A 25,126-nucleotide genomic window follows, 5' to 3' on the forward strand; every position below is an offset into this window, starting at 1 on the left:
CGTTGGAACCATGCTTTGTGTCGGATCTGTTGAACCAAACGAAAAGGAGTAAAAACGATGAGCCATACATGCACGTTGCAGTGTGTTAACTCACAAAATTTAGACCAAGTCGTTAAAAAATCTGTAAAAGATGAAAGTATAGGATTAAGAACCACGGGTACCGAATAAAATGCTTGCATATCGCTTCGATAAAATGATGAATTTTTAAAAAAAAAACTCTCTCTCTCTCTCTCTCTTCAATCTTTCGTTATTCATGTTCGGATGTTCCTTTACTCACCCAGTAAATAGGCCGACAACTAATCGAAAGGTTTTGTTTAACTCATTTAGATAAATGGACTACATGAGTCGTATTTGGTATTTGGGTTGCACGTTATTTTGCAAGACCGACTAATGTTTATTGATACATATTTGAGTTCACCAACTCACACCATTCTCATTCTCACCCTAGAATATGTAATCCCTTTTTACTTGTCTCAATAAGATGATAATATGACTAGTGGAATGCCCCCAATTTTTTTTCCTACCAATTCTATTCCTTTCTTATTCATCTAGAATACATGCGCTTAAACTAACTAGAAACAAACATTAGTGTCACCAATAACATTACATAGTATACATTAAAAGTCTTAATTCCAACTCAACTTTAAACACTTGGTTTCAACATCCAAATATCCTTTAATCTCACTTCAAATACAAGTACACAAATCTTTTCAAAAGAATAAACTTTCCAATATCAACCCAACCCAACCAGACCCGATTTCACTTGCGTGAAAACTCGATCACAATGCGCGTTTGCACGCGCCACACACACATACAAATCAAAACACAAACGGAATGACAGCTTTCCTCCCCTTAGGATACTCCTCCCCAAACTTCTCCAAATACCACTCATGATTCGCCCGCGCCCTCGGCACCAAATTCGCACACGTATACAACAAAAACCCCAACCCGGCCCACGACCCGGTCATCACCCACCACCCAAACCACTCCACAATCTCCCCAAAATAATTAGGGCAACTCACATACTCAAACAACCCGCCTTTCGGCACCCGATAACCCTTCCCCATCTCCTTCAATCTCACCAACTCGTTATCCGATCTCACATTCACCACCATTCCCATCACAAACACCACCAATCCAACACCAAATCTCCACCAAAACCATATATCATTACCATAATCCACATACTCAGTAACTGAACGAGTTTGTAAGTACGAATTAAACAAATTGAATACAAATGCGATAACGGCAATGGTGATCGGGTATCCGTTTGATCGGGTACGGGTACGGTATAGGCGGAGCGGGTAGATGACGGTGCGGTGGAAGTAGTGGATGAGGAAAGGTGAGATTAGGGTTAGGGTTTTGAGGTTTTTGGAGTGTTGGCCGAGTGGGAAGAGGAGGAGTGTGAGCCAGAGGGTGGGGCTTTCCATTAGGAACCAGGCGATGGATGGTGGGACGGTTTGGCCCCAGCCGTGACGGTGGTGTTTGCCGTAGGGTGCGGTGGTGTAAAGGCAGGAGATGAAGGTGGGTGGGGTGATTAGGAAGTAGGTTATGACGGCGTAGTGGTAGAAGGATTCGTCGGAAGGCATGGTGAGTGAAGTGAAGAGTTGGTTTGTGTTGAGTGGTTTTATAAATGGAGAATTGTTATAACATTAGCTCTAATTATAACAAGCTTATTAGAATAATATATGAACTTTGGAGTTAACAAGAGACAAGAGAATAAGAAAAGTAAGAATTATTAGTCTTACTGGGATGCAAATCTCCGTTACAATCACCTCATATTTATAGTACAAAATCAACTGTATATACACTATTTGGGAGGGGACAAAAAACACATAATTGGTGCATGTAAAAGGTTTGTCGGTGAGGTCAAATAATTGGTGTCATCCAAATAATAAAATGGTAATTCATAACACTCCCCCTTGGATGACACCTTTTCAAAACTTCGGGGTCTTGAAGTACTGCCTCATTAAAAACCTTGCTAAAGAAAAACCCAATGGGAAAAAGCTTTAGCTAAGGGAAAAAGTGTGCAGCATATAGCTCCCCCTCAAGTTGCAGGTCGTTACATCGTTCGTACATGGCGCATGCCAATATCATGGACATGTTTTCTGAATGTTGCTGTGGGAAGTGCTTTTGTGAAAAGATCAGCTGAGTTGTTGTTGGATTGGACATATCTCATCTCAACCTGATTGTCTTTAATAAGGTCCCGAGTATACTCAAAGTATCTTGGTGGTATATGCTTTGTTACCCTTCCTTCATTTGCGAGACACAAGCTGCATTATCTTCATAGATAGGAGTTGGGATTCGATCTTTCTCTAGACCACAAGAAATCAATATGTGTCGTGACATAGATCTTAACCATACACATTCTCTTGAAGCTTCATGCAATGCAATGACTTCAGCATGATTTGAAGATGTTGCAATGAGTGTTTGTTAATCGCAGTTCCTTCATTCTTAAATACGTATCCAGTTTGAGATTTTGCTTTATGGGGATCAGATAAATAACCTGCATCTGCATAACCAACTAACCCTTCTTTTGAATCGTTAGGATAAAATAAACCTAAATCAACAGTTCCTTTTAAATACCGAAAAATATGTTTAATGTCATTCCAATGTCTTTTAGTAGGGGATGAACTGAATCTTGCCAATAAATTAACTGCAAAAGAAATGTCAGGTCTTGTACAGTTAGTAAGATACATAAGTGCTCCAATTGCACTGAGGTATGGTACTTCGGGACCAAGAATCTCTTCATTATCTTCGCAAGGACGAAATTGATCATTGTCAACATTGAGTGATCTAACAACCATCGGTGTGCTTAAAGGATTTGCTTTGTCCATATTGAAACGTTTTAAGAGTTTCTCAGTATAAGTTGACTGATGCACAAGTATCCCATTATGCATATGCTCAATTTGTAAACCAAGACAATATTTGGTTTTTCCAAGATCTTTCATTTCGAATTCTTTCTTTAAAAGAGCAATTGTTTCATTAATTTCTTTTTGTGTCCCAATTAAATTTAGATCGTCAACATACACAGCTATGATCACATATCCTGATGTTGTCTTCTTGATGAAGACACATGGACAAATAAGATTATTTGTGTATCCTTTGCTTATCAAATAATCACTCAAACGATTGTACCACATCCTTCCAGATTGTTTCAGTCCATACAAGGATCTTTGTAATTTGATGGAATACATTTCCTTAGGCTTTGAGCTTATTGCATCGGGGAGTTTAAATCCTTCGGGAATTTTCATATAGATGTCACTATCTAGTGATCCATACAAGTAAGCTGTGACAACATCCATAAGACGCATCTTTAACTTTTTAGAGACTGCTAAGCTGATTAAATATCTAAACGTAATAGCATCCATAACAGGAGAATACGTTTCTTCATAGTCAATTCCTGGCCTCTGAGAAAAACCTTGAGCTACAAGTCTTGCTTTGTTTTTTTTAACTTCATTTTTCTTATTTCGTTTTCTCACAAAAACCCATTTATATCCTACAGGTTTCATTGACTTTGGTGTAATGACAATAGGTCCAAAAACCTTTCGATTGTTTAGTGAGTTTAATTCAGCTTGCATAGCATCTTTCCATTTGTTCCAATCTTGTCGATTTTTACAATCATCTACAGATTTTGGTTCAGGGTCATCATTTTCTTCCATGATATCGCTTGCTACAGAATAAGAAAATATATCATCAATATTTTCCATTTCATCTCGATCCCACATTATATGTGATTTACCATAGTTTATTGATAATTCTTTATTGGAATCATTTATTTCTTCCTGAGGAAATGTTATATCATTTATTATTTCCTGAGGGAAGGTTTTGTCAATCATTCCTTCCTTAGGGTCAGTATCCTTCTCAGAACCCTTTCTTTTTCGAGGATTTTTATCCTTTGAACCGATTGGCCTTCCACGTTTTAAACGTTTTTGAGATTCATGAGGTGCATTATTATGGTTTTGCTTGCTTGGAATCTCAACTCGAGCTGGAGCATTAGCAGCTGGTATATGAGATTTAGTGACCCTGTTTATATCAGTAAATGCATCAGGTAACTGGTTTGCAATTTCTTGTAGATGTATTATTTTTTGAACCTCTGTCTCACTTTGTTTTGATCTTGGGTCTAGGTGTAACAATGATGGCACACACCATGATATATCTCTTTCTTGCCTTTTCATTTCTCCCCCTAATGTCGGGAACATTGTCTCGTTAAAATGACAATCAGCAAAACGTGCTGTAAATACATCACCTGTTAAAGGTTCAAGGTATCTTATGATGGAAGATGTTTCATATCCAACATATATTCCCAACCTTCTTTGGGGATCCATTTTTGTGCGTTGTGGTGGTGCAATAGGAACATACACAGCACAACCAAAAATTCTAAGATGAGAGATATTTGGCTCATTTCCAGAAACAAGTTGTGTGGGAGAGTATTTATGATTTGCACTTGGTCTCACGCGGATTAACGATCCAGCATGCATAATTGCATGACCCCAAATAGAAACAGGGAGTTTTGTCCTCATTATTAATGGTTTAGCTATTAGCTGTAGGCGTTTGATCAGCGACTCGGCTAAGCCATTTTGTGTGTGTACATGAGCAACAGGGTGTTCTACAAAAATCCCCACAGACATGCAATAATCATCAAAAGCATGTGATGTAAATTCTCCCGCATTATCAAGCCTTACTCTTTTAATGGTATAATCCGGAAAATGTGCACGTAATTTGATAATTTGAGCAAGAAATTTTGCAAAAGCAACATTACGAGTCGATAATAAAGAGATATTAGACCATCTGCTGGATGCGTCTATTAAGACCATGAAGTATCTAAATGGTCCACATGGTGGATGAATTGGTCCACATATGTCACCTTGAATTCTTTCAAGAAACATTGGTGTTTCTTTATCGACTTTTAATGGCGAAGGCCTTGTAATTAATTTTCCAAGAGAACAAGATGTACATTGAGGCATTTTATCTATTTTGTGGATCTTTTGACCTTTCAGTGGATGCCCATGTGTATTTTCAATGATCCTTTTCATCATTGTGGATCCTGGATGGCCTAATCTGTCATGCCATAAGTTTATGATACCAGAATCGCAACAATTTTCTTTGACTGCCATATGTGCTTGAGGCACATTTATATATGTATAATGCAAACCAGAATGGAGCATTGGCAATTTTTACAATATTTGATCTTTGCTTATGATATGCAAATATTTTTCATTACTAACAGTCCTTGACTGAGTATCATATCCATTATGATATATGTTTCTGAAACTCAACAAATTTCTTGTTGATTTTGGGGAAAATAAATGTAGGTTCCCTGGACGGATCACACGAGATATCCCGATATACACAGGTGCGGAATGCCTGTGTAGATCGTTACGGACGTAGAATATAAGCTCACGAACACACAAACACGTTACGAACAAAACTCACGTTATATTGATAACTCGAACCGTGATACTTACAGACTCTCGACCTCACGTCAATAGACTCACTGAATTACACGTAAATAACCAACTCGATCAACCAAAACTCTAACCCGTAAACAGTAAACTGTAAACTATATAAATACACGACAACTTCGCCTCAGGCGAAGTTGTCTATAACTTCGCTCGTTCAACAAGTTCGCCTAGGCGAACTTGTTAACAACTTCGCTTGGTTAACAAGTTCGCCTAAGCGAACTTGTCAACAACTTCGCTTTTACAAACAAATACACAAACAATATTACAGACTCGATTACAGACATTAGACATATGAACTACTGACATCTATGCACCAACAATAAAGCATTTTCTATTTTGAGCTTTGTACCATTTGGTAATGCTAAATTAGTTTTTCCCACTTCTTCTATCAAGTTTGTAGGACCTGATATTGTATTGATGATCCCTTTTGTTGGTTTCAGTTTATAAAAATATTTTTTAGATCTAAGTATAGTATGCGTGGCTCCACTATCCGCTATACATATATCTTCTTCAGTTGTTTGATCTTGTGCTCCGGTGATTTTCATTTTAAATCTTGAAAAATATTAAGAAAAAAATAAGTGTATAACGAAGACATATGATATTTTAATAAGAACTTTATTTAATTGAAACACAAGTAGTACAAGAAAAAGGAAATACATAATTAAAGATAATGAGAACACACTTAATAATTGCATCTAATTATAGTAGTCAAGCAACTTTGTTTCAAAGTTCCACCACAAAGTCTTCAACGCTCAGCTCAGCATTGATATTATTAAAGTTATCAACATGGTTCACTTCTTTCTCTTTTCCTTTTAGAGAGGCTTGGTACAGTTCACACAGATGTGGAGCTGTGCGACAAGCCTTTGCCCAGTGGTTTGTACTTCCACATCTAAAACATGAAGTGCCATTGTTTTCGGACCTACCAGCTTTATTCCATTTATTTTGGTGGTTGGAATTGGTATTGTGTGGGACATGATAGTTATTGGCTCTCTGGTTACGACCACGACCGCAAGAATTATTGTTCCATTTGAATGAAAGCTTACGATAATTAAAATGTCTTTTGTCAAAATGACCACGGCCACGTCCACGGCCTCGTCCTCGACTTTGTTCCCATTTATGACCAGAATTTTTATGAGAACTTTTGTGAGCAGCATGTGCTTCTGGTATTGCTAATGAACCCGTGGGACGAGATTGATGATTTTTCATCAATAATTCATTATTTTTCTCTGCTACAAGGAGCAATGCATTTAGATCAGAGTATCTCCTAAAATTCTGCAAACGATAATGTGTTTGCAAGTTTATGTTTGATGCATGAAACGTGGAGAAAGTTTTCTCTAACTTTTCTTCCTCTGTTATGGGATACCCACAAAATTCTAGCTTTGAGCAAATTCGGTATAAAGCAGAGGTGTAATCATTTACCCTCTTAAAATCTTGGAACCTAAGACTGTTCCATTCATCTCTAGAAGTAGGAAGTAAAACTTCCCTTAGATGACCGAATCTGCTTTTCAAATCTTCCCATATCATATATGGGTTATCATAATTAAAATACTCATGCTGTAGTAATTCATCAATATGTTTATGGATGAAAACATCAGCTCTTGCTTTATCCTGGTCAAAGCAATCATTGTATTCTTGGATTGGTTCTAACACATCCATAGATTTTAAATGTCTTTTGACATTTGCTGTCCAAGACATATAATTTTCTCCAGAAATGTTGAGTGCGGGGAATTCGAGTTTTTCTATATTTGACATTTTGTTGCTAAACATAATAGAGCAAATAATAAGATAAATATTAGAATCCATATATATCAATCAACAATGAGATACAATACATTGGTAGAGCTATAAACATATAAAAGAAAAAGAAAATGCCAAAATCTTCAGATGGGAGATTAAAAATTAGAATGAGAAGTAGTATAAGCATTATGGTGACCAACAGCAAAACCGGGTGAATCATTTTGAGAACTTTATCTTGGATAAATTTAATAAGAAGAATGTTTGTTGTAAATGAAATGGGGTTAATGATTGGTTATTTATAGTGAAAATTTATAACCTTTTTACAACGGTTACATTACCGTTTATAACGGTAACATTACCGTTTGTATGTGTGTGTGTGTATATATAATATATCATATTAATTATTATAAAGTAAGATAATAAATAAGATATTAAATACAGTTTATTTTATAAAATATATAATTAGTATGCACAATAATAAGAATAGAATTGTTAGTGTAAATAAATCTAACTTCTAAATGAGATATTAGTGTGCATATATAAATAAAAGTTAGAATAGTTATCAAATTTTAATAACAATGTTTATACACATTATTGTTATTACTTAGTATATTAGTTAGTATATGTATATGCATAGATATATATCTAATGTACATAATTAAAGAAGTGTTTATGATGCTTATGTAGATATCTTTGTGTCTATTACCTTTCTTGGTTAGGATATAAGCGGCTCGTGCTGATAACGTGTTATAATATTAGCTCTAATTATAACAAGCTTGTTAGAATAATATATGAACTTTGGAGTTAACAAGAGACAAGAGAATAAGAAAAGTAAGAATTATTAGTCTTACTGGGATGCAAATCTCCGTTACAATGACCTCATATTTATAGTACAAAATCAACTGTATATACACTATTTGGGAGGGGACAAAAAACACATAATTGGTGCATGTAAAAGGTTTGTCGGTGAGGTCAAATAATTGGTGTCATCCAAATAATAAAATGGTAATTCATAACAAGAATTTTATTTTGGGAATTTTTTCAAAACAAAGATTCCTCTATTTGTCCTTCAAATCTTATGATTAGAAAGCATTTACAACAACAAACCTATATAAACCGTCATTGTCACATTATTTTTCAAGCTTTTTTTAAATATTTGATTTTCTTTCACAACAATAAACTTTCACAAGCCCCATTAAAAAATATTAAAGTTGTATATATATATAGGATTGATTTCTTTTGAAAACCGCTTTGAGTTTTAAGAACTCGAAATAACTCAACGTGACAACTTATTTTTTATGAATTCTTTTTAACACATGTATAATACGTAAGTGTAAGTAATGTACAAAAATTACCGTAATTTTTTACACACCGAATCGACTTTTTACGCATGTGTAACTAAAGTTTAAACTTGTATAATCAACAAAAATCTTTATTCTCTCTCATGATTCATTTTTTAATCAAATTTAATTTCAGCCACATATTCTAACTCATTTAATTAAATATGTTGTCCAAAATTGAGTTTTTAAAGTTCTTATATATATATATATATATATGGGATGGTTCAGGAGAGAAGTCATCTTACTCTGAGAAGTGCGAGAAATAAATCTGAGTCATTGAATATGTTTGATCTATGGTTCAAAATAATAATGGCAATCTTACAATAAATAACAAATCATTTATGAGACTTTTAATATAAAAAGGGTGATTTGGTCTTGTTGTTTTATAACAAACATTTAGAATAAAAAAGTTTCCTAAAAATTGGTTTGAAAATCATTTAATGATTACAGTTTTCGTAATCTTCCTATCCTAAAATTCAAATATCAAGATTTTTCATTTCAATGTACCAATTAAAGTTGGTTGATTTTTTCCCCAACTAAGCATATTTTTTATATTATGTTATTTTAAAAAATTTTGTTTTCTTTGACTACGATTTCTTTAAAAATATAATTGGCTTTGGTGGGAGTGTAGGGTTGTCTTCTTCCTGTATAGGTATAATTTTGATCATTTGCTTTGGTGTATTTCGTAATAAAAGGTACTTGTTTACAAATGTGAAAAGATCCACAAACTGTGTAGGATGTTTTCAACTTATGTAAGATAGATTCAAATACCAATGATAATGATTTATTTACTGTGTAGGATATTTTCAACTTATACTGGGTATTGTTAACGAGAATGTTTCATTATTTTGTTTAGAAGAATTACTTACGTATGATATATTCAGATACCATTGTGTATGGGTTCTTTAATTTTGTGTAGAAAGGGTTGTATGCATATTTAGATTTTTTTTATATGTGTAGTATGTTAAACACTTGTGTAAGATATATTCAAATACCAAAGTGTAAGAATTTTAAATATGTGTAGAAAAGGTTACATGGTTTCTTTAATTTTGTGTAGGAAGGTTTATAGCGTTACATGGGAAAAAAATTAAAAAATATAGATTATTATATCTGGTATAACAAAAACATCTTTATGCTTTTAAATTTAATTAAAAAATAAAGAAATTAAAAAAAATGAATTAAAAGTTAATATAAATGAACTGGTATATCATATATGAATAAAGAAAGTGAACAGAAAAAAAATGAATAACAATAGTTTCTTACGTTAGTTAACAAATAAACTAATTAATTAAAGGGGCATTTACATATTTCTCCTTATTAAGTCTCTTAATTACATATTTCCTCAACATAAAAACAACAATTACATATTTCCTCTCTATTAAACATATACATTACATATTTATCCGATTCATTAAAATTTAATTTATACGTAACTATTATACCCTTTATTTAAAAAAGAGAAAAAGGAAAATAATAAAAACCAATTGAAGATCCATGGAGCACAGCACGATGCAATCAAATGCAACTTCAATTTTCTTGCCAATTTTCCCATATAATCCACCGGCTCAAAATTAGAACTCCTTTCGCTGGCCATCGGCATCATATCCCGACCTCCGGCATGGTTGTAATTGTAAAATTTGAAGCTGCCACTCACCACCACACTGTTCACCATCTTCGTCGTTCATCACTCTCTTCTCCGGTTACCGTCGCCAAAACCCACCAATATCTACCGGCCATTCGGCCACCACAAGCACTGTTAAAACCCACCTCAAACCACCCCACTCTACCGGCCACTACCACCACCCTCTCCTCCGGTTCTTGTCGGTTAGGTTTCATCGCCGGAGCCTTCAGGTTGGTCACTCATAGGTGTAGTAAGGGAAAAAAGGTTTTTTTAATGAATCAAATTTTGGTTGTTTGAATTGGTGAGAATTACAAAGGGTAATTGGGTAATTCTAGGTGAGAAGAGGAAATATGTAATAAAATTTTATGAATTAAACAAATATGTATTAAGGCCTCTTAGTAAGGGGATACATGTAATAAGTAAATTCGTTTTAAACCTATCAAAACAGGAGGTAAATTAATTATTTAGATATTTTGAAAATTTATAAAAAACTATTAATACTTACCATATAAAAGAAATTATGATATTTATTAATATATCCCTACATTTAATTAAATAAGGAAAGAACAAGAAAAATTATGATCAGTTGAATTGATTTCTCACACTTCTCGCAATAACATGATTTCTCTCTTGAATTTAAGCCTATATATATATATGTATGTATGTGAGAGAAATGACCACATCATTAGCGTGTTCCTAGTTTGCTTCTACAAACTAGTTTTACAGATAACATAATGATATGTATATTGTATTCTAAAAGCAAAACAAAAGGCTTGGATTTCTTGTTTCTATGTTTCTAAAAAACAACTTTTTAACTCATAACAAAAGGTATAAACAAAAATTGATTTTTGTCTTTTTGATACTCAAACATACTTATTTGCTTATTTGGTGATCTATCAAACCCTTAAAAATGTTGAGTGAAATGAAGTGAAGGGTCTGTTCATGTCCTTGCTAGTTTGGTGATCAATCTCTTAATCCCGACTAGTTTGTGTTCAGTCCAAGTCCTGTCTAGTTTCGTGTTCAATCTTTAAATTCCAACTAGTTTGAAGTTTAGTATTTTATTATTATAATTAATTTTAAATCATATTTTGTTTATATTTGGAACTTTCAATATATAAAGTTTATAAAATTCCGAATACGCTCTACATACCAGTATAAATTTACTGAAAATCAAGTTGTGTCAAATTTAAATCAAAACGTTGTAATGTTGTATATAAATAAAAAGACAACAGGTTAACACCTAAATAAGTGTGTATAATGCAAACTTACAGCAAATAAGTTCAATGGTTGTATAAATCAACTTAATGCTGTAAACAAAGAAGGCAAGACCGATAATAGAACAACAAGGGGTGGTGGCGCAGTTGGCTAGCGCGTAGGTCTCATAGCAAAGAGTTATCCTGAGGTTGAGAGTTCGAGCCTCTCTCACCCCATTATTTTTTTGTTTTAATTTTGCTTTTAGTTTATTTATATTTTTTCATTTTTAACAATCCTGACCATTTCTAAATTTTTTTAACAAAACATTTAAATTATGAAATTATTAATGGAGTAAAATATAATTGTCAAAATCGTATATAAGAAGTTCGACTCATTAGAAACCAAACTGGATTGGAAATGGATTCAACATATTATATGACTAGCTCTTCTCGAACTGGATTATTCAAACTCCCACCGATTTCAAATTGGTGGATCAGATCGTGAATTGGTTTCGGATGTATGAACCCATTTAGATAGTTGATAGACGTGCTACAAGATTTTTAGTATGGACCGTGCTACAAGATTTTTAGTATGGACCGTGCTACAAGATTTTTAGTATGGACCGTGTTCTGATACATCTAAGGTCGTCAACACAACAATGCACGTGGACACACACGTCTTAGATACTCATCAACTTTAGACTGCTGCTATAACAAGATGGTAATCAAAAAGTTAACAAGATGATTAGAAGCGTTTTGTGGTTCTTAACCCGGCATGTTCTCACATTTACTAAATATGACACGTTAAAACCATTAATGTTTTAACCTAAACCAAATCGACCGTTTACCCCAACCACACACACATGGAACTAATACGACCATTTAGGCTCGATTCAGCATACAAGAGTAACAGAGCCTAGAAAACCTGTGACATGTTAGCATTCAATGTAATAAATTATAATATCTGGTCCTATGCTTTCACTAGTAAACATAACACATCTTAATCAATGATTTGGATCCTAATTTTACATTTCAGGTTTCATGTCTACCAAGAATCTGTACACAAAAATAACCACTTCAATTACACATTCGTTAAACCCGACACTGTATCCACCATAACGTTTCTTTTCTCCCTTGTAAATCATATATATATGTTTCAGAACCTCAAACTGTACAATATCCCGGATGTCTACTACTATTCCTCAAAAAAGCTGCTTTTGTCATTCGGGCTGAAAGTAGCTGTCATAAATAGATAACCGATCAAATGCATCATAATTAGCTCTCAAACCTACAAATTGGCTCCCGAGTTGAGCGCACCCAGCATCGGGCCACTTACACCCTCCATCCAGGGTCCGTTGCGGGCACAAGTTTTCACAAACCCTAATGATTGGGTTTCCAGGAGCATCATCATCATCATTGTTATCACAGGTTAAGGTAACAGATAAGGGTATTTCCGTCTTTTCATCACACGAGGGTGGACCATCTCCTGTCTCTTGGGTTGAAGGGGGAGATGATATTCTATCGGGCAGATTGCTTTGGATGTCGATTGTACAGTCGTCATTTCCCGATACGTGTACTCTACACCCGAGAGATTGTATTGCTCTTTTTATGACCTCGTTTTCCCTTTTGATTTTTCTTGCCAGGTTCATAGCCGAGCTGCTGACCTGTTTCTCGTTGCGTATCTCGGCTTTAACCGCTTCCATTGCGGCAATTGTTTCTCGGGCTTTCCTCTCAGCAATGTCCTTTGCCTGTTCATATTTACAGGAATGGAAAATAAAGATTTTATTACAAGAACTGATAGGGGTATATATGTAAATTACCTTTTGAAGTTCAGAGATTTTCTCCACCATATTCCTACATTGAGCTTCAACCTCCCCAGCTTGAGCTTCTGAAGGACAGGACCATCTCAGATGAAACCGGGGCCACAATGTTGGGGCTAAAGCTGCAGCTGGTGGCAATAACGGGCCCTCGTGTTTAGATGGATCATAGAAGAGATTGTAGTGCACGTGAGAACTGCCCCCTGAAGCACGCTTATCATCTAAATACATCCACAAGCATCCGCATGCATCAGAGACGCCATACTGTTCTCTTTCCTTCTCACTGATATTTAATATACAAGTCTTTAGTTGGCCCGTCAAAGACATAATTATGCAACCAACTTGACACATAGTAAAAAATGCAAAAAAAAGTTACAAACTCAATGTTATACTTACCTATTGCATAAGAAGTTCCCAAAACGACAAGAGAGCGTGCAATCTAAAAAGTCAACCAAGTAAGCCTGCAAGATTAATACGGTCAATAATAATAATGATAAATTAATAATAATAATGAACAGTTAAGAAATCTGCCAAAATATACAGTCCGTAAGTGAACATACATACCGAGGAGAACTCAAATGCAAAAGGGTACATTCGTAATAACTGGGAAACACAATCAACCCACTGTCGAAACAAAACATAAACAATGTGGTTACTTGTACAAGATAAGCATCAAAGACATTTTTAAAGATTGCTTGACGTTTCTATTAAACCTGAAGAAATATTGGAGAATAATTGTTTGAAGTGTGGGTCTGAGAAGACATTTGAGATTGAGATGGATATGACCCAGGTGTTTGGCGCATAGGTGATGTGAAATTTGAGCTTGAGGACTGCCTGGGTAATTCTACATCACTCCCAGAGAAGCTTGGCATGTCAGCTCGGTCTGAAAAAAGATGCCCAAATGCGAGCCAATCTTTTTCCACAAGAGCCTGCATAGAAGTAGAAATTAATAGAGCTTTCTTTTTGCGTCGACGTCAAATGTATATACGTATATAGGGGGGCGTTTGTTTCAGAACCAATAACATGTCGAGAACTGCGAGAATCGCATGATGCATTTGCACCTACTGCTTTGAATGTGATACACAATACAGTCATGTAACCGCCTCCGTCTCTTTTATGCATTGTGTAGTGTGTACCAGTGCATTATGCGGTCTTGCATCTCTCACGATTTTCACCATATTATTGATTCTGAAACGAAAGTCAAATATGATATATATCTCAAATGAGAACATACCTGAAATCCCTTGATGGTGCGGTAATATGGATCAAGTAACAGACTTGCAAGGGCAACTAGTTGAGTTGTTCTGTCCCATCCATCACTGTTCAACATAATTACAATGAGGTAATGGATAGTAGGTTCAAAATCACAAATCTATAGCTGTCAAGGATTTTGATGTGTACCTGCAATGAACAAGCACAGATGCAGACTCAATTGCCACACGAGCAGCAATCCAAGCTGACCCAGCGAGTACATTCTGGATGTGTATTAACCAAGCACTGTCACCAAGGGTTGATACAGATGCAGACATACTGGTGAGATTACCTCCACCCCATGTCCATCCACCATGTCTCTGTTGTGAAGAAAATTATCATATAATATATCTGAAAATAATCAAAGGGTTAATGTTTATGGTGTTTATGGGTGACTTCATACCAAGAATGAAGACATTCCATCTGATGATTTGGTTCCATGTGTATCCAAATAGTCTCTAAGTCGAACAAGACTCTCCCTCATGGCATGGATATTATCTATCCCAAGGAATACAATCTGTAAAAAGAAACATGTGGAAGAATCCAGTTCGCAATACGCTAACATGACAAAGCACCATATTATAATTTAGGTCAAACCTTTGACAGACCTCAGACTGGAAATAGTTTGATGATGACTCTGAACCACCTCCCATCGCCCCATTTGCCAAAGCATTTTTTCTGGGTCTAGCATCAGCTATATATAACTTCCTAAATTAAAAAACAGGTGCGACCATAAGAACTCTAAACACCGGATCGGATTGCACCCAAAAAAAAAAAACTAAAGATAAAAGAGCAAATGTTTTACCTCCGTTCTCTCTTTCCATCAGAAAATTGAGTACAGAGAGCACCAACCAGATTCTCATCAGCATTGCTGCATTAAAAAGATTACATGACAACTTTTCAAAATTTGATACTGAAGGTTTTCAGGGGTAAAAGAGTAATGTGGTAAATTCATCTTTACCTTCTCATATTCATCATCAGACCAACTAATGGCTGGGATGAACGTGCAAGAACAGCTCCAGTGCCTACATTATACATATCATTGAAAAAATCATGTAGACCTGTAAACGAACCGAGCAAACGCGAACAGAGCATGTTCATGTTCATTCATCTAACGCTAACCGAACAAACGATCGAACACTAACAACTAAACAAACAGGGCCTTCTTGTTCATGTTCGTTTGTTAAGAAAATGAGTGTGTTCGTGTTCAGGGCCTTCTTATTATAAACGAATGGTTCACGAACGTAAACGAACAAAACACGAAGAAAGTTAAAAACGAGTGCAATATAGATTTACAAAATCCACTACTTACGTGCATCACACCATGATATTGCAGGCAATCTACATCGTGCACGAAATTTACAAGCTTGCAGCACTTCCTCGTCTCTGAAAACCAACAAACAAAGACAAGTTTATATACCAACTTGAATCATTAACAAGTGGGAAAACAGAGCATGATTATAAGCTTATAACATGTCTCACTTGATGGATTTTGGTAATAACAAAGCAAACGGATAAGTTGAACACATGTCATAAGTTGCATTGATGTCACTAATTCTCCACCAGTTATTAGAAAATGTGAAGAAACCATCTTCAATCACTGATGAAATATGTGATTCCATACCAAGAAGCCGCAAGTATTCACTAATTAACCGAACTCTGGGGCTAGTATTGCTGAATCTTGATGGGCCAGATGAAAAGGCATAAAGATCATATAGTCTTGTGGGCCTTGCATACCTCAGTAATGCTTCAAATACAGCATGTCTCTGCAACAATCACAAATTTGATCAAGTGGTGTTGAGAGTGATTAATTTATCAAATACAAGTACATAGATTATTATGTAACTTACCTGTTTAGTTCGAGGACGAAAAGCAAATATAATAATCCTCATATCTTTTCCTGCAAAAGAGACAAGCATAATTTTATACCTTTTTCACATATTATTCATCTAGAAAACACTAGGCTTAAAAATAATTATCAAATGAATTCAGAAATTCAGTATATTGACTGAATATTATATTACGAGAATGGAAGAGTTCTAACATACCAATGACCTGAAGAAGCCTTCGTGTATGAGTTTTATCGGATTGCCTAGGACCTGATGGCTGCTTTATCACCTGTATACTCATAACAGAATGAAATTGCAATCAGTATATGCGAGTATTTTAGCGTTGATGTGAAGAAGATATTTGTTTGTAAATACATTTCAGTAATTTATCCTTTTAGATTTAACTTTTCCATTGACACTGAAGCTAGCAGTCTAGCACATACGATGTAAAATCTAATAATAATCGGTGACGTTCTTTAAAAAGATCTCCCAAATTCATATATCCATTCAACGAAGTCATTTTTCAGGTTCTCCTAATTTGTAACAAAAACTATTTCATGCCACTAACTAACTATTGGAAGAATAAATGGTACAAAACCACAGAATCGTAATGTCATTCCAAATACAAATGAAGATAAAGATAACGCAAAACTTACAATCTTGTTAAACTTTTCAATGGTGGCCAATGGTATAGTCCCTAGCGCAATAATATCCCGTTTTCCTTCACTCTGCATTACGAGCAGACGCTCAACATTTGCATAGTATATACTAAACGTGTGGAAAAGAGGTATAAAAATGGACAACTTACCAAAAACAGAAGACGAAAACTGGTCACAAACAAAGTACCTGCTTCATCAGTGTTCACAAGAACACAATACCCCTAAAATCAAAAAAAAAACAGAGTTAATAAAATTTAAAGAGCAAGCAGCCTACTTAAATACATAATATAAATAAGATAATCGTATTAATATGAAGATGAATTAAACTTAATATCAACATAACATAATATACATATATATATATATATACACTATAAAACTATATTACCTCAGCAATAACCTCCTCAGCTTCATACAAAAAATCAGACAATCCATGAGGAACAGGCCTTGAAACAGGCTGCTGTGAATTCAATTGCACATTAATTAATTAATAACATATTAGTCATAATTATAATATAATAATAATAACAAACTTAGAACACAAATTGAGTAATAATTAATATTAATAATGAATAATAATAGAAGCTAGGGTTTACGTCGATCTTTGTCCACTCAATAGCGTCCCAGCTACCGGTGCCTTCAATCCTGTAGGAATCGGTGAGTTGATTGTCCGAGTCACGGACGGAAATTGTCCGCCGATATCTGGACGTCGACATGACGTCAATACTCCGGTGGTTGAGAGAATAACGAACGAAAGAACGAGGGATTCTGATTTTCGTACCACTTTGGTTTTCGTTACTTTTTATTTATTTTATTATTCACAAAATATCAATAGATTATTATTATTTTTTGAAACGCGGATTTTTATTAATAATATTATAAATTTATTATTATTATTTTTTTTAAAAAAAAGAAGATTTTGTTATCGGTGGAGTTGGAAAGTGGTGGCGACACGTGAGCGACACATGTGGGATGGGGTGACGTGGACACCCAACGTGTATGTGTTCTTTTATTTAAAAAAATAAATAAAAAACAAATATTAATATGCATTGATGTGCATGTTTCGAACCTGTAGATAAGTTCACTCACCGCTTAATGCTTAGGCCGGTTTGTTTGGATTAAACCTTCAACCGTTAACCCAATATCACCCATCATAACATAACATGGTCTTTGTAAGTTGTAGCACTCCATGACATCTTTTTCTCTGTCATGTTAGACCGGCTAAAGCTAACAGCGATATATCACAACATCTAGCCTTATAGAGTAAATAAAAACTTGGTTATATAAACATAATAAATGCATCATATTTTTTCGTATTGTAGCATAAGTGGAAGTGAAAAGTGACCCGTTATGTTATTGACTTATTGTTACGTGGTCAGAGTATTTTCTTTTTCTAATATAGTGTGCAATGGTTTCACTTTAACACGTTAATTAAATAATGTTTAAATTAACTTGAAAAAGAATATTTGAAATAAAATATTAACATGTGTATGATTATCATCGAGTATTGTGATTGATTAGAAAATGAAAAAGGATGACACAGAAGCGCAACACTCACCTTCTTCGCAAAACCTCTATAATAAAGTTTGGGCTTCATGAAGGAGTCATGTCATGAGAAAAACGCTTTTTCATCATGTTTGCCCTTAGAAAATATTATGTTTTAAACGTTTTTGTATTTTTTGTAAATTCAACGAACTTGTAAATACAATACTCCAATATAATCTCATAAACGGAAATTTGATGTAGGATCAATGAGCAATACGTGAAAACATACAGAAATAGTATATCAGAAAAAGACTGTTTGATACGCTTCCTTGAAAACATGTTCACAATTTGCGTTAGAGAGTGCTAGTTGTTTGTAGCGGACTTAACCAAACTACTTGCCTCAAAACTTGATCAAAACTTGTGAGTTGTGACCGTAGTCTATAAAATTAAGGTGTGATATGTGTGCCTTCCAAATGGGGAAGATGGGTCTATTTGTTCTAGTACAACACTTTTACGGTAGATACTAGATATTGAACGGTTTGAGAATTTTATTAAATGTTTCATGATTTGACAATCTTCCCAACAAACAATTTGATAGTAGATATCAAGCTACTTGAAGAGGTTGAAGTTTGGAATATGATGGATCAATTCATTCTGGGCTTAGCTTGGGCTTCATAGACTGGGATTCCACAAGTTCAGCCCATACTTCAATGTAAAATGGGCTCAAATGAGTAATTGGGCTTATGGTAACAATTTAAAAGAAAACTAAACATGCAAACAATGTTAATGTAGATTAACCGGTTTTGATGGTGTCGGCTAATAACCGAAACGGGTTATTGGTCAAACGGCTAAAACCGGCTAATTGTGTTGTAGCCAATCTGACTTAACTAGAGCGAGCCAATGCACCTACCTCAATTGAGATAGTGGTTGACGCCTTGACGGCTATGTCCTAGCCAATGCTTTTGACGTGGTACCTCCGCCATTTTTGTAGCCGTAAGCTTACTATGCCGACGGTCCCTAGCAGTCACTGACACATGCTTTATGATGGTTGAATGTTGTATGGACTGTGGGCCTCAACAAATTCTTTTAGGATTTCAACTCCAGCTCGCTCACTGTCACATCTGCTTATTTGTCCTCACCTAATTGGCTTGTTTTGAACTTGCCTACTCTCATTTGTCAACATATTTATTTTGATGATTTTCGCTTATGTATTTTATTTTTTTGCGAATAACTGAATATGAACTACTTTTACACCTAATGCATGTGTATATATAATAGTTATTGTTTAATTTACAAGCTAAAGATTATATATATACCATGCCTAAAAATGGATGTTTTGAGAATGATTGTTTATTGTATTTATAGTTTCTCGCAACCTTTATAAATTATAATTGTGCACGAGGGAATAAACTCCAATCTAAACACAAAGACAAAAGTTAAACTAATCAAATAACAACAAATTCTTATAAGGATCTAAACGGTAAATAAATTTATCTTTTTCACATAATGTATTTTCACTTGTGTTCTAGTCCGTGACATATAGATCACGAGATATTGTTTTTTGTAATCTAACATTTGACCAATTATTGGCAACCTGGAAAGTAAAGATGCATGGTTCAGTGATAAATCACAATCATAAATTAATGCTTCACCATGAAGCAAAGAGAAACACTTTACACAATTCAACCTGGTCATTTATAGTTTTATAGAAATTAATTGTGGTTTACGCATATAATATATATATGTGTGGCCATGGGGGGTTGCACTAATTTTGACGTTATTTTATTAATTTTGTGAAAATAACGTTAAAAGTGGCGGAATGTTAATTATGTATCATGTGGTGGCGTTTATAGCCGAAAGACAACGGTACATGCACCAATTTGTCAATGGTTGAGTGTTATGTGCATAATGTCAAATGCTAGATGTAAAAGTCCTATCGAACAGAGGATCTTACCAGAACATGAAATCAGATGTTACTACTAGTATAGGTTTCATCATTTAATACTTATAGACAAAGTTAATGAAAAGTCTAGTGTCATACTCAAATAAAGCAAAAAGTAAATCTGGTAAATAACTTTTCAAAAGTTATAATGATAGAAACATAAACAAATGTACTGTTTATAAATGACCAAAAATCCGGAAACAAATTTTGTAGTCAAATTATGGAATCTATTACTTGATAATAATGACAAAGTAAAAATATACACAAAACCTTATCTTAATATTTATTTAAAGTTATCAGCATGCCTTGATCAAATGTTTTTATCAAAGGTTTGGTACCACTAGAAATTAACCTTTTCAACTGCTTCATATTATTCTCCAAAATCTTTCATTGTCTTCTTAAGTAAATAATCTTCTATGATGGATAGTAGTTTGTCGGATGACGAGTGTGATTACTTGTTCAAGACGGTTTGATAGGGGATTCAGTAGTCGGGAAATCAAACCTTCTGTCACTGTTCGCAAAAGATGAGTTTCGTATTGATTCAAAGCCGACAATTGGAGTCGAGTTTGCTTATAGGAATGTGAAGGTTGGAGATAAGATCGCCAAAGCCCAGATTTGGGACACTGCCGGGCAAGAAAGGTGCATGTCGTTCTTCTTTGTATTCAACTTTTTTTCGGTGTGGCTTATTTAACTAGTTTAACTAAATATGTTGAGTCGTCAGTCACTACATGTCAACCTTTTTAACTCATTTATTACAACTTGCCAACCTGACACGGTTGACACCTCTAAAAATAGTTACGTAAATTAGTAATACTTATCAAATACATTTTATTCTTAACATGAAAAATGTGAGAACTAGTTTGCTTTTATCATTAGGTTTAATTTATAGATGTTTGCTATTATTTTTTGTTCGTACTTGTTAATTTTCGATTATGAGACGTTATAAGTATTTGCTGATTTATATTTTGTCGTTATTATTAGATTTTTTTCTTTTGCTGTTATAAATATTTGTTGGTTTATGTTGTTATTATTTTGTTCTTGATGTTGATTCTTTTGTTGTAATTTTTAGGTTTTTTTTCTTTGTTATTATAAATCATTGTTTATGTAGATCGGTATTGTAGCTGGCATTGTTTCTTACGTTCACTTTTTTTTTTAAATTAGTATTATTTCCTACGTTCTCATGTTAAAACTAAAATGTACATAAACCTTATTAGTGAAAAGTAATTATACAGATTGCATATTGATATTGTAGGTTATAGTCTTGAACCTAATGATTGTCATATTTTAATTGTACATAAACTCTAGTATCAATAATTTAACAATAATGGTTGTGTTATATTGATCTTAGATTCAGAGCCATCACAAGCTCATATTATCGCGGAGCATTAGGTGCAATGTTGGTCTACGACATAACACGAATGGTAACTTTCGAGAACTTAAAGAAATGGTTACACGAGCTCCGGGAGTATGGAAACCGTGACATGGTTATTGTTCTTGTCGGGAACAAGTCCGATTTAGTTGACTCGAGAGAAGTAGAAGCGGAAGACGGTCAAAATCTTGCTCAAATAGAGAATTTATGTTTCATGGAAACATCTGCAAAGGAGAATTTGAATGTAGAAGACGCGTTTCATCAAATGATCACGAAAATCTTTGAGATTGCAAGTCAAAAAAGCCTTGAATCAAAGGAAGATGTGGTAGCAAAGCAGGTTATTAACGGGAGAAAAGAAATTATTTATGTTATTGATGAAGTTACTGCCACTAAACAAACTAGTTGTTGTACAAGTTGAATAGGAAGTTGTGACTATTTGACTTTCTAAGGTCAACCATGCTAATTTGTGACTTGGAAAATGTTGTATAAGAGTATGAACTATGAAGGGTAAGTTAGTATCACATTAATTAAAATCTAGTTACTTATTAGTTGATATTAAGTTACTTGTGTTTTATCTGTTGTTGTTTTAGTGATGAGTGCATGTAATGCATTTCTTGGATATATTTTTTGAAACACTTTTTAAAATCATGACCGCCATACATATTGTTCACATACGTCGCAACAAAATGATGTGACTGAACGAAAAATAGACACATTCTAGAAACCACCCGGAACCCTGAGGATTGAATCCAAGTTTCGCCTTCTTAAGCCTTGTGGCGGTCGCAACAACCACCTTCCTTATCAATTGCATGTTTTATCATGCCAAAATTATAAAACCCCCACCGAAACGTCTACTCGTATTGTCTTAGCGTCACTTTGCCACGAAGTCATCTTTCGAGTTCGAGGCCCCACACAACGTCTTTGGTTGCCCAAATACATGTCATTTTATCCAACTTATGGATATTGTCATTGTTTCGTCATGCCATTGACTTATTAGAGGAGCGGCCTCTACTCCTAACTAGTGGTGCCCTCAAATGTGCAAGCACTTTTTGAGTACGTACACTTTTTATATCCTGAGACCACTCATAAGGACTACATGAGTAGCCAGTAAACCCAAGGAGTGATTGTGTTTTAACGGTCGGGTCGACTCCAGTGAAGATTGACTGGTTTGTCTGAGCCGCAAACATGGCTTGGTTGATGGAGTCATAATAAGGAAACGGTCGTGGCGGTGAATGGTCGATGCACGCATAGTAAGATCAACGTTAGTATGGTCAATTACTACAAAAATTTTCCTGCCAAAAAATTGACTATTAGCCCACATCCACTGTTGTTTTCATGTTTTCCTTTTCATCCCATGTGGGCTGCAGTATGAGCTTAATCTCTTATTAATTCAGCCCATTAGTTAAATAAAAGGGCACCATTTTAGTTAGCCCATATCCATTTTTTATTTACTTAAGCTCGTGACTAATTTAATAGGCCATTTACTTCTATCTAAGTTATCTAACAAAGTAACAAGTAACAACTAACAATTATTTCACTTCAACACTTGATTATCATTTGCTCGATCCATATAAAGATTAATATCAACTACGAACATGTATATCCTTGAAATGTTTCTTTAGATGATTTATTATTTTACACCGTTTTCACATTTTCCTATTAGCGCGTTTACATGTCCGTGTTGATTGGATATGCTATATTAAACGCAACCATTTTGAGATTTGTACCCAACTTTCTTTTTTTTTTCTTTTTCATATTTCTTGAATTTGGTTATTTTAACTCTATTAAATTAATAATTAAGGATCAAATATTTTTCAAATCCATGTATAAAAAATTAGATTTGCAATATTGTAATAACAGTCATATCCAGTACAAATTTTATAAATAGTCCAGACTTCAAATATATAATTAATTTTATTTTTACCAAGTCTTAAATTTCAAAGAAAATAAAAACAAACAACACGTTGCGTAAACCTTTTCTTGACCTTAGGGATGGCAGTTAAACCCGGACCTGATGGGAATATCCGAAACCCGACATACCCGGCATAATATTTTATATATTTGTTATATATATGTTTAGTATATAATAATATTAAAAATAATGTATTTTCTTGCTTTTGTTAGTTTCGATTATCGTAACATTTGAATTTTGAACTGATCAATATTATTCTATTATATCATATTTATATTAATATACTAAAATATAATTTGATTCTTCAGGACCTTATCAACTATTTAGTAATATATATATATATATATATATATATATATATATATATATATATATATATATATATATTGTCAAAATCCGATAGAAACCCGATGGGTTTAATTTGGGTGTGCTCGACGGGTATGCCCGAAACCCGCAGGTTTACCCGATACTCGATGGGTAATTACCCGATAAAAACCCGACGGGTCTGGGCGGGTTTTTATAATCGAGTTCGGGTCTGGGAATACCTAGACCCGTCCCAGACCCAACCCATTGCCATCCCTACTTGACCTTTGTTCACGTGGAATAACTGTCCTTTTCATGTATTACACGAAAATACGACCTTATCTATGGAGGCTATTAAAATAAGAAAGAATATTTTTAAACCTTTTTTTTTCTTTGTATTATCTTAACATTTAATTAATCAACCTTATCCACATGCTAAGCGTATTATTGAATTTAACCTTTTCTCAATTAGCACTTATATCATATAGACAAATAAATTTCGGTTATATTTCTTTTATTAACTGTGATTCTATGAATCATTTCTTTTATTATAGGATACTTTATTCAAAGAAATTACTGAAAATGCTTATTAGTCAATCTTACTGTCAAATAAAACTTTTAACATCAATAGTCACTGTATCATAAATTCTTCAGAATATCAACGTTCTTGGGTGTTTTTTATGAGACATAATATGTCTTAGGTTTGACATTTCTAATATTTCATCTCATATAACCATAACACGTTTCTATATACGTAAACCTTTATCTTATTATTTTATATTCAAAATGACGACTTTCTTATGCGTTAAGCCATCGTATTTTTTAATTTTGAGAGTTTCGTTGCCCCACTTTAACCAGACTATGCTGTCTTAACCGGACTCACGCTGACTTCAGAGTTTGGCTTGGGAGTCACAAGGTTTTAAGTTTGAATTCAATTTTAATCGGGTTATACAACACGAGTCTTTGGGTGGCGTGTGAAGATGGTCGGCTTTATGTTTGTAAACTTATAAAATTGCTTTTTACCATTGGACTACCACAACCCATAAGGTTAGGTGCGGTGGGCGGCAATATTGGGCGACAATGGGGGTTTGGGGGCAAGAACACCGCGCCGGTGAGCGACAAAGGGGGCGACAATGGCTGGGGCGACGGGAATTTGTCGCCGACTGGAGAAAAGGTGATGATGATGTGGCGATCGATGATTGG

The 25,126-nt window shown here is 34.4% G+C and overlaps 2 protein-coding genes, 1 non-coding gene and 1 pseudogene across 5 annotated transcripts; 2 read left to right on the forward strand and 2 right to left on the reverse strand.

Annotated features, from left to right (window-relative positions):
* Positions 1 to 742: 742 nt before the first annotated feature.
* On the reverse strand, positions 743 to 1,599 carry LOC143592286 (steroid 5-alpha-reductase DET2-like). Its single transcript, XM_077072236.1, has one exon. The coding sequence runs from the start codon at positions 1,587 to 1,589 to the stop codon at positions 819 to 821; it is 771 nt and encodes a 256-aa protein (XP_076928351.1). The 5' UTR covers positions 1,590 to 1,599; the 3' UTR covers positions 743 to 818.
* Positions 1,600 to 11,509: 9,910 nt separating this feature from the next.
* TRNAM-CAU (transfer RNA methionine (anticodon CAU)) lies at positions 11,510 to 11,593 on the forward strand. Its single transcript is given in 2 exon segments — positions 11,510 to 11,547; positions 11,558 to 11,593. It is a non-coding gene; the product is annotated as a tRNA-Met (tRNA).
* Positions 11,594 to 12,356: 763 nt separating this feature from the next.
* On the reverse strand, positions 12,357 to 17,723 carry LOC143592281 (phosphatidylinositol-3-phosphatase myotubularin-1-like). 2 transcript variants are annotated; one of them, XM_077072231.1, is made up of 19 exons: positions 17,509 to 17,723; positions 17,301 to 17,369; positions 17,062 to 17,133; positions 16,910 to 16,981; positions 16,473 to 16,542; positions 16,275 to 16,324; positions 15,907 to 16,190; positions 15,737 to 15,810; positions 15,386 to 15,449; positions 15,230 to 15,295; positions 15,033 to 15,132; positions 14,828 to 14,941; positions 14,575 to 14,744; positions 14,408 to 14,492; positions 13,887 to 14,102; positions 13,738 to 13,797; positions 13,570 to 13,634; positions 13,177 to 13,456; positions 12,357 to 13,104 (listed from the first exon to the last, which is right to left on the reverse strand). In XM_077072231.1, exons 1-19 carry the CDS (start codon positions 17,626 to 17,628, stop codon positions 12,577 to 12,579), a joined length of 2,559 nt encoding a protein of 852 aa, XP_076928346.1. In that variant the 5' UTR covers positions 17,629 to 17,723; the 3' UTR covers positions 12,357 to 12,576. The 2 variants fall into 2 exon arrangements, with proteins under 2 accessions (XP_076928346.1, XP_076928345.1); XM_077072230.1 differs by having other exon boundaries at positions 17,301 to 17,372.
* A 3,032-nt stretch (positions 17,724 to 20,755) lies between these two features.
* On the forward strand, positions 20,756 to 22,453 carry LOC143592287 (ras-related protein RABA6a-like; annotated as a pseudogene). Its single transcript, XR_013145891.1, has 2 exons — positions 20,756 to 20,978; positions 21,688 to 22,453. The product of XR_013145891.1 is annotated as a ras-related protein RABA6a-like (transcript).
* Positions 22,454 to 25,126: the final 2,673 nt, after the last annotated feature.

Source organism: Bidens hawaiensis, unplaced genomic scaffold (assembly GCF_021521415.1).
Source record: "Bidens hawaiensis isolate Kalapana, Puna unplaced genomic scaffold, B.hawaiensis_p1.1 tig00040661_1, whole genome shotgun sequence".
In the NCBI taxonomy this organism is placed as follows: Eukaryota; Viridiplantae; Streptophyta; class Magnoliopsida; order Asterales; family Asteraceae; genus Bidens; species Bidens hawaiensis.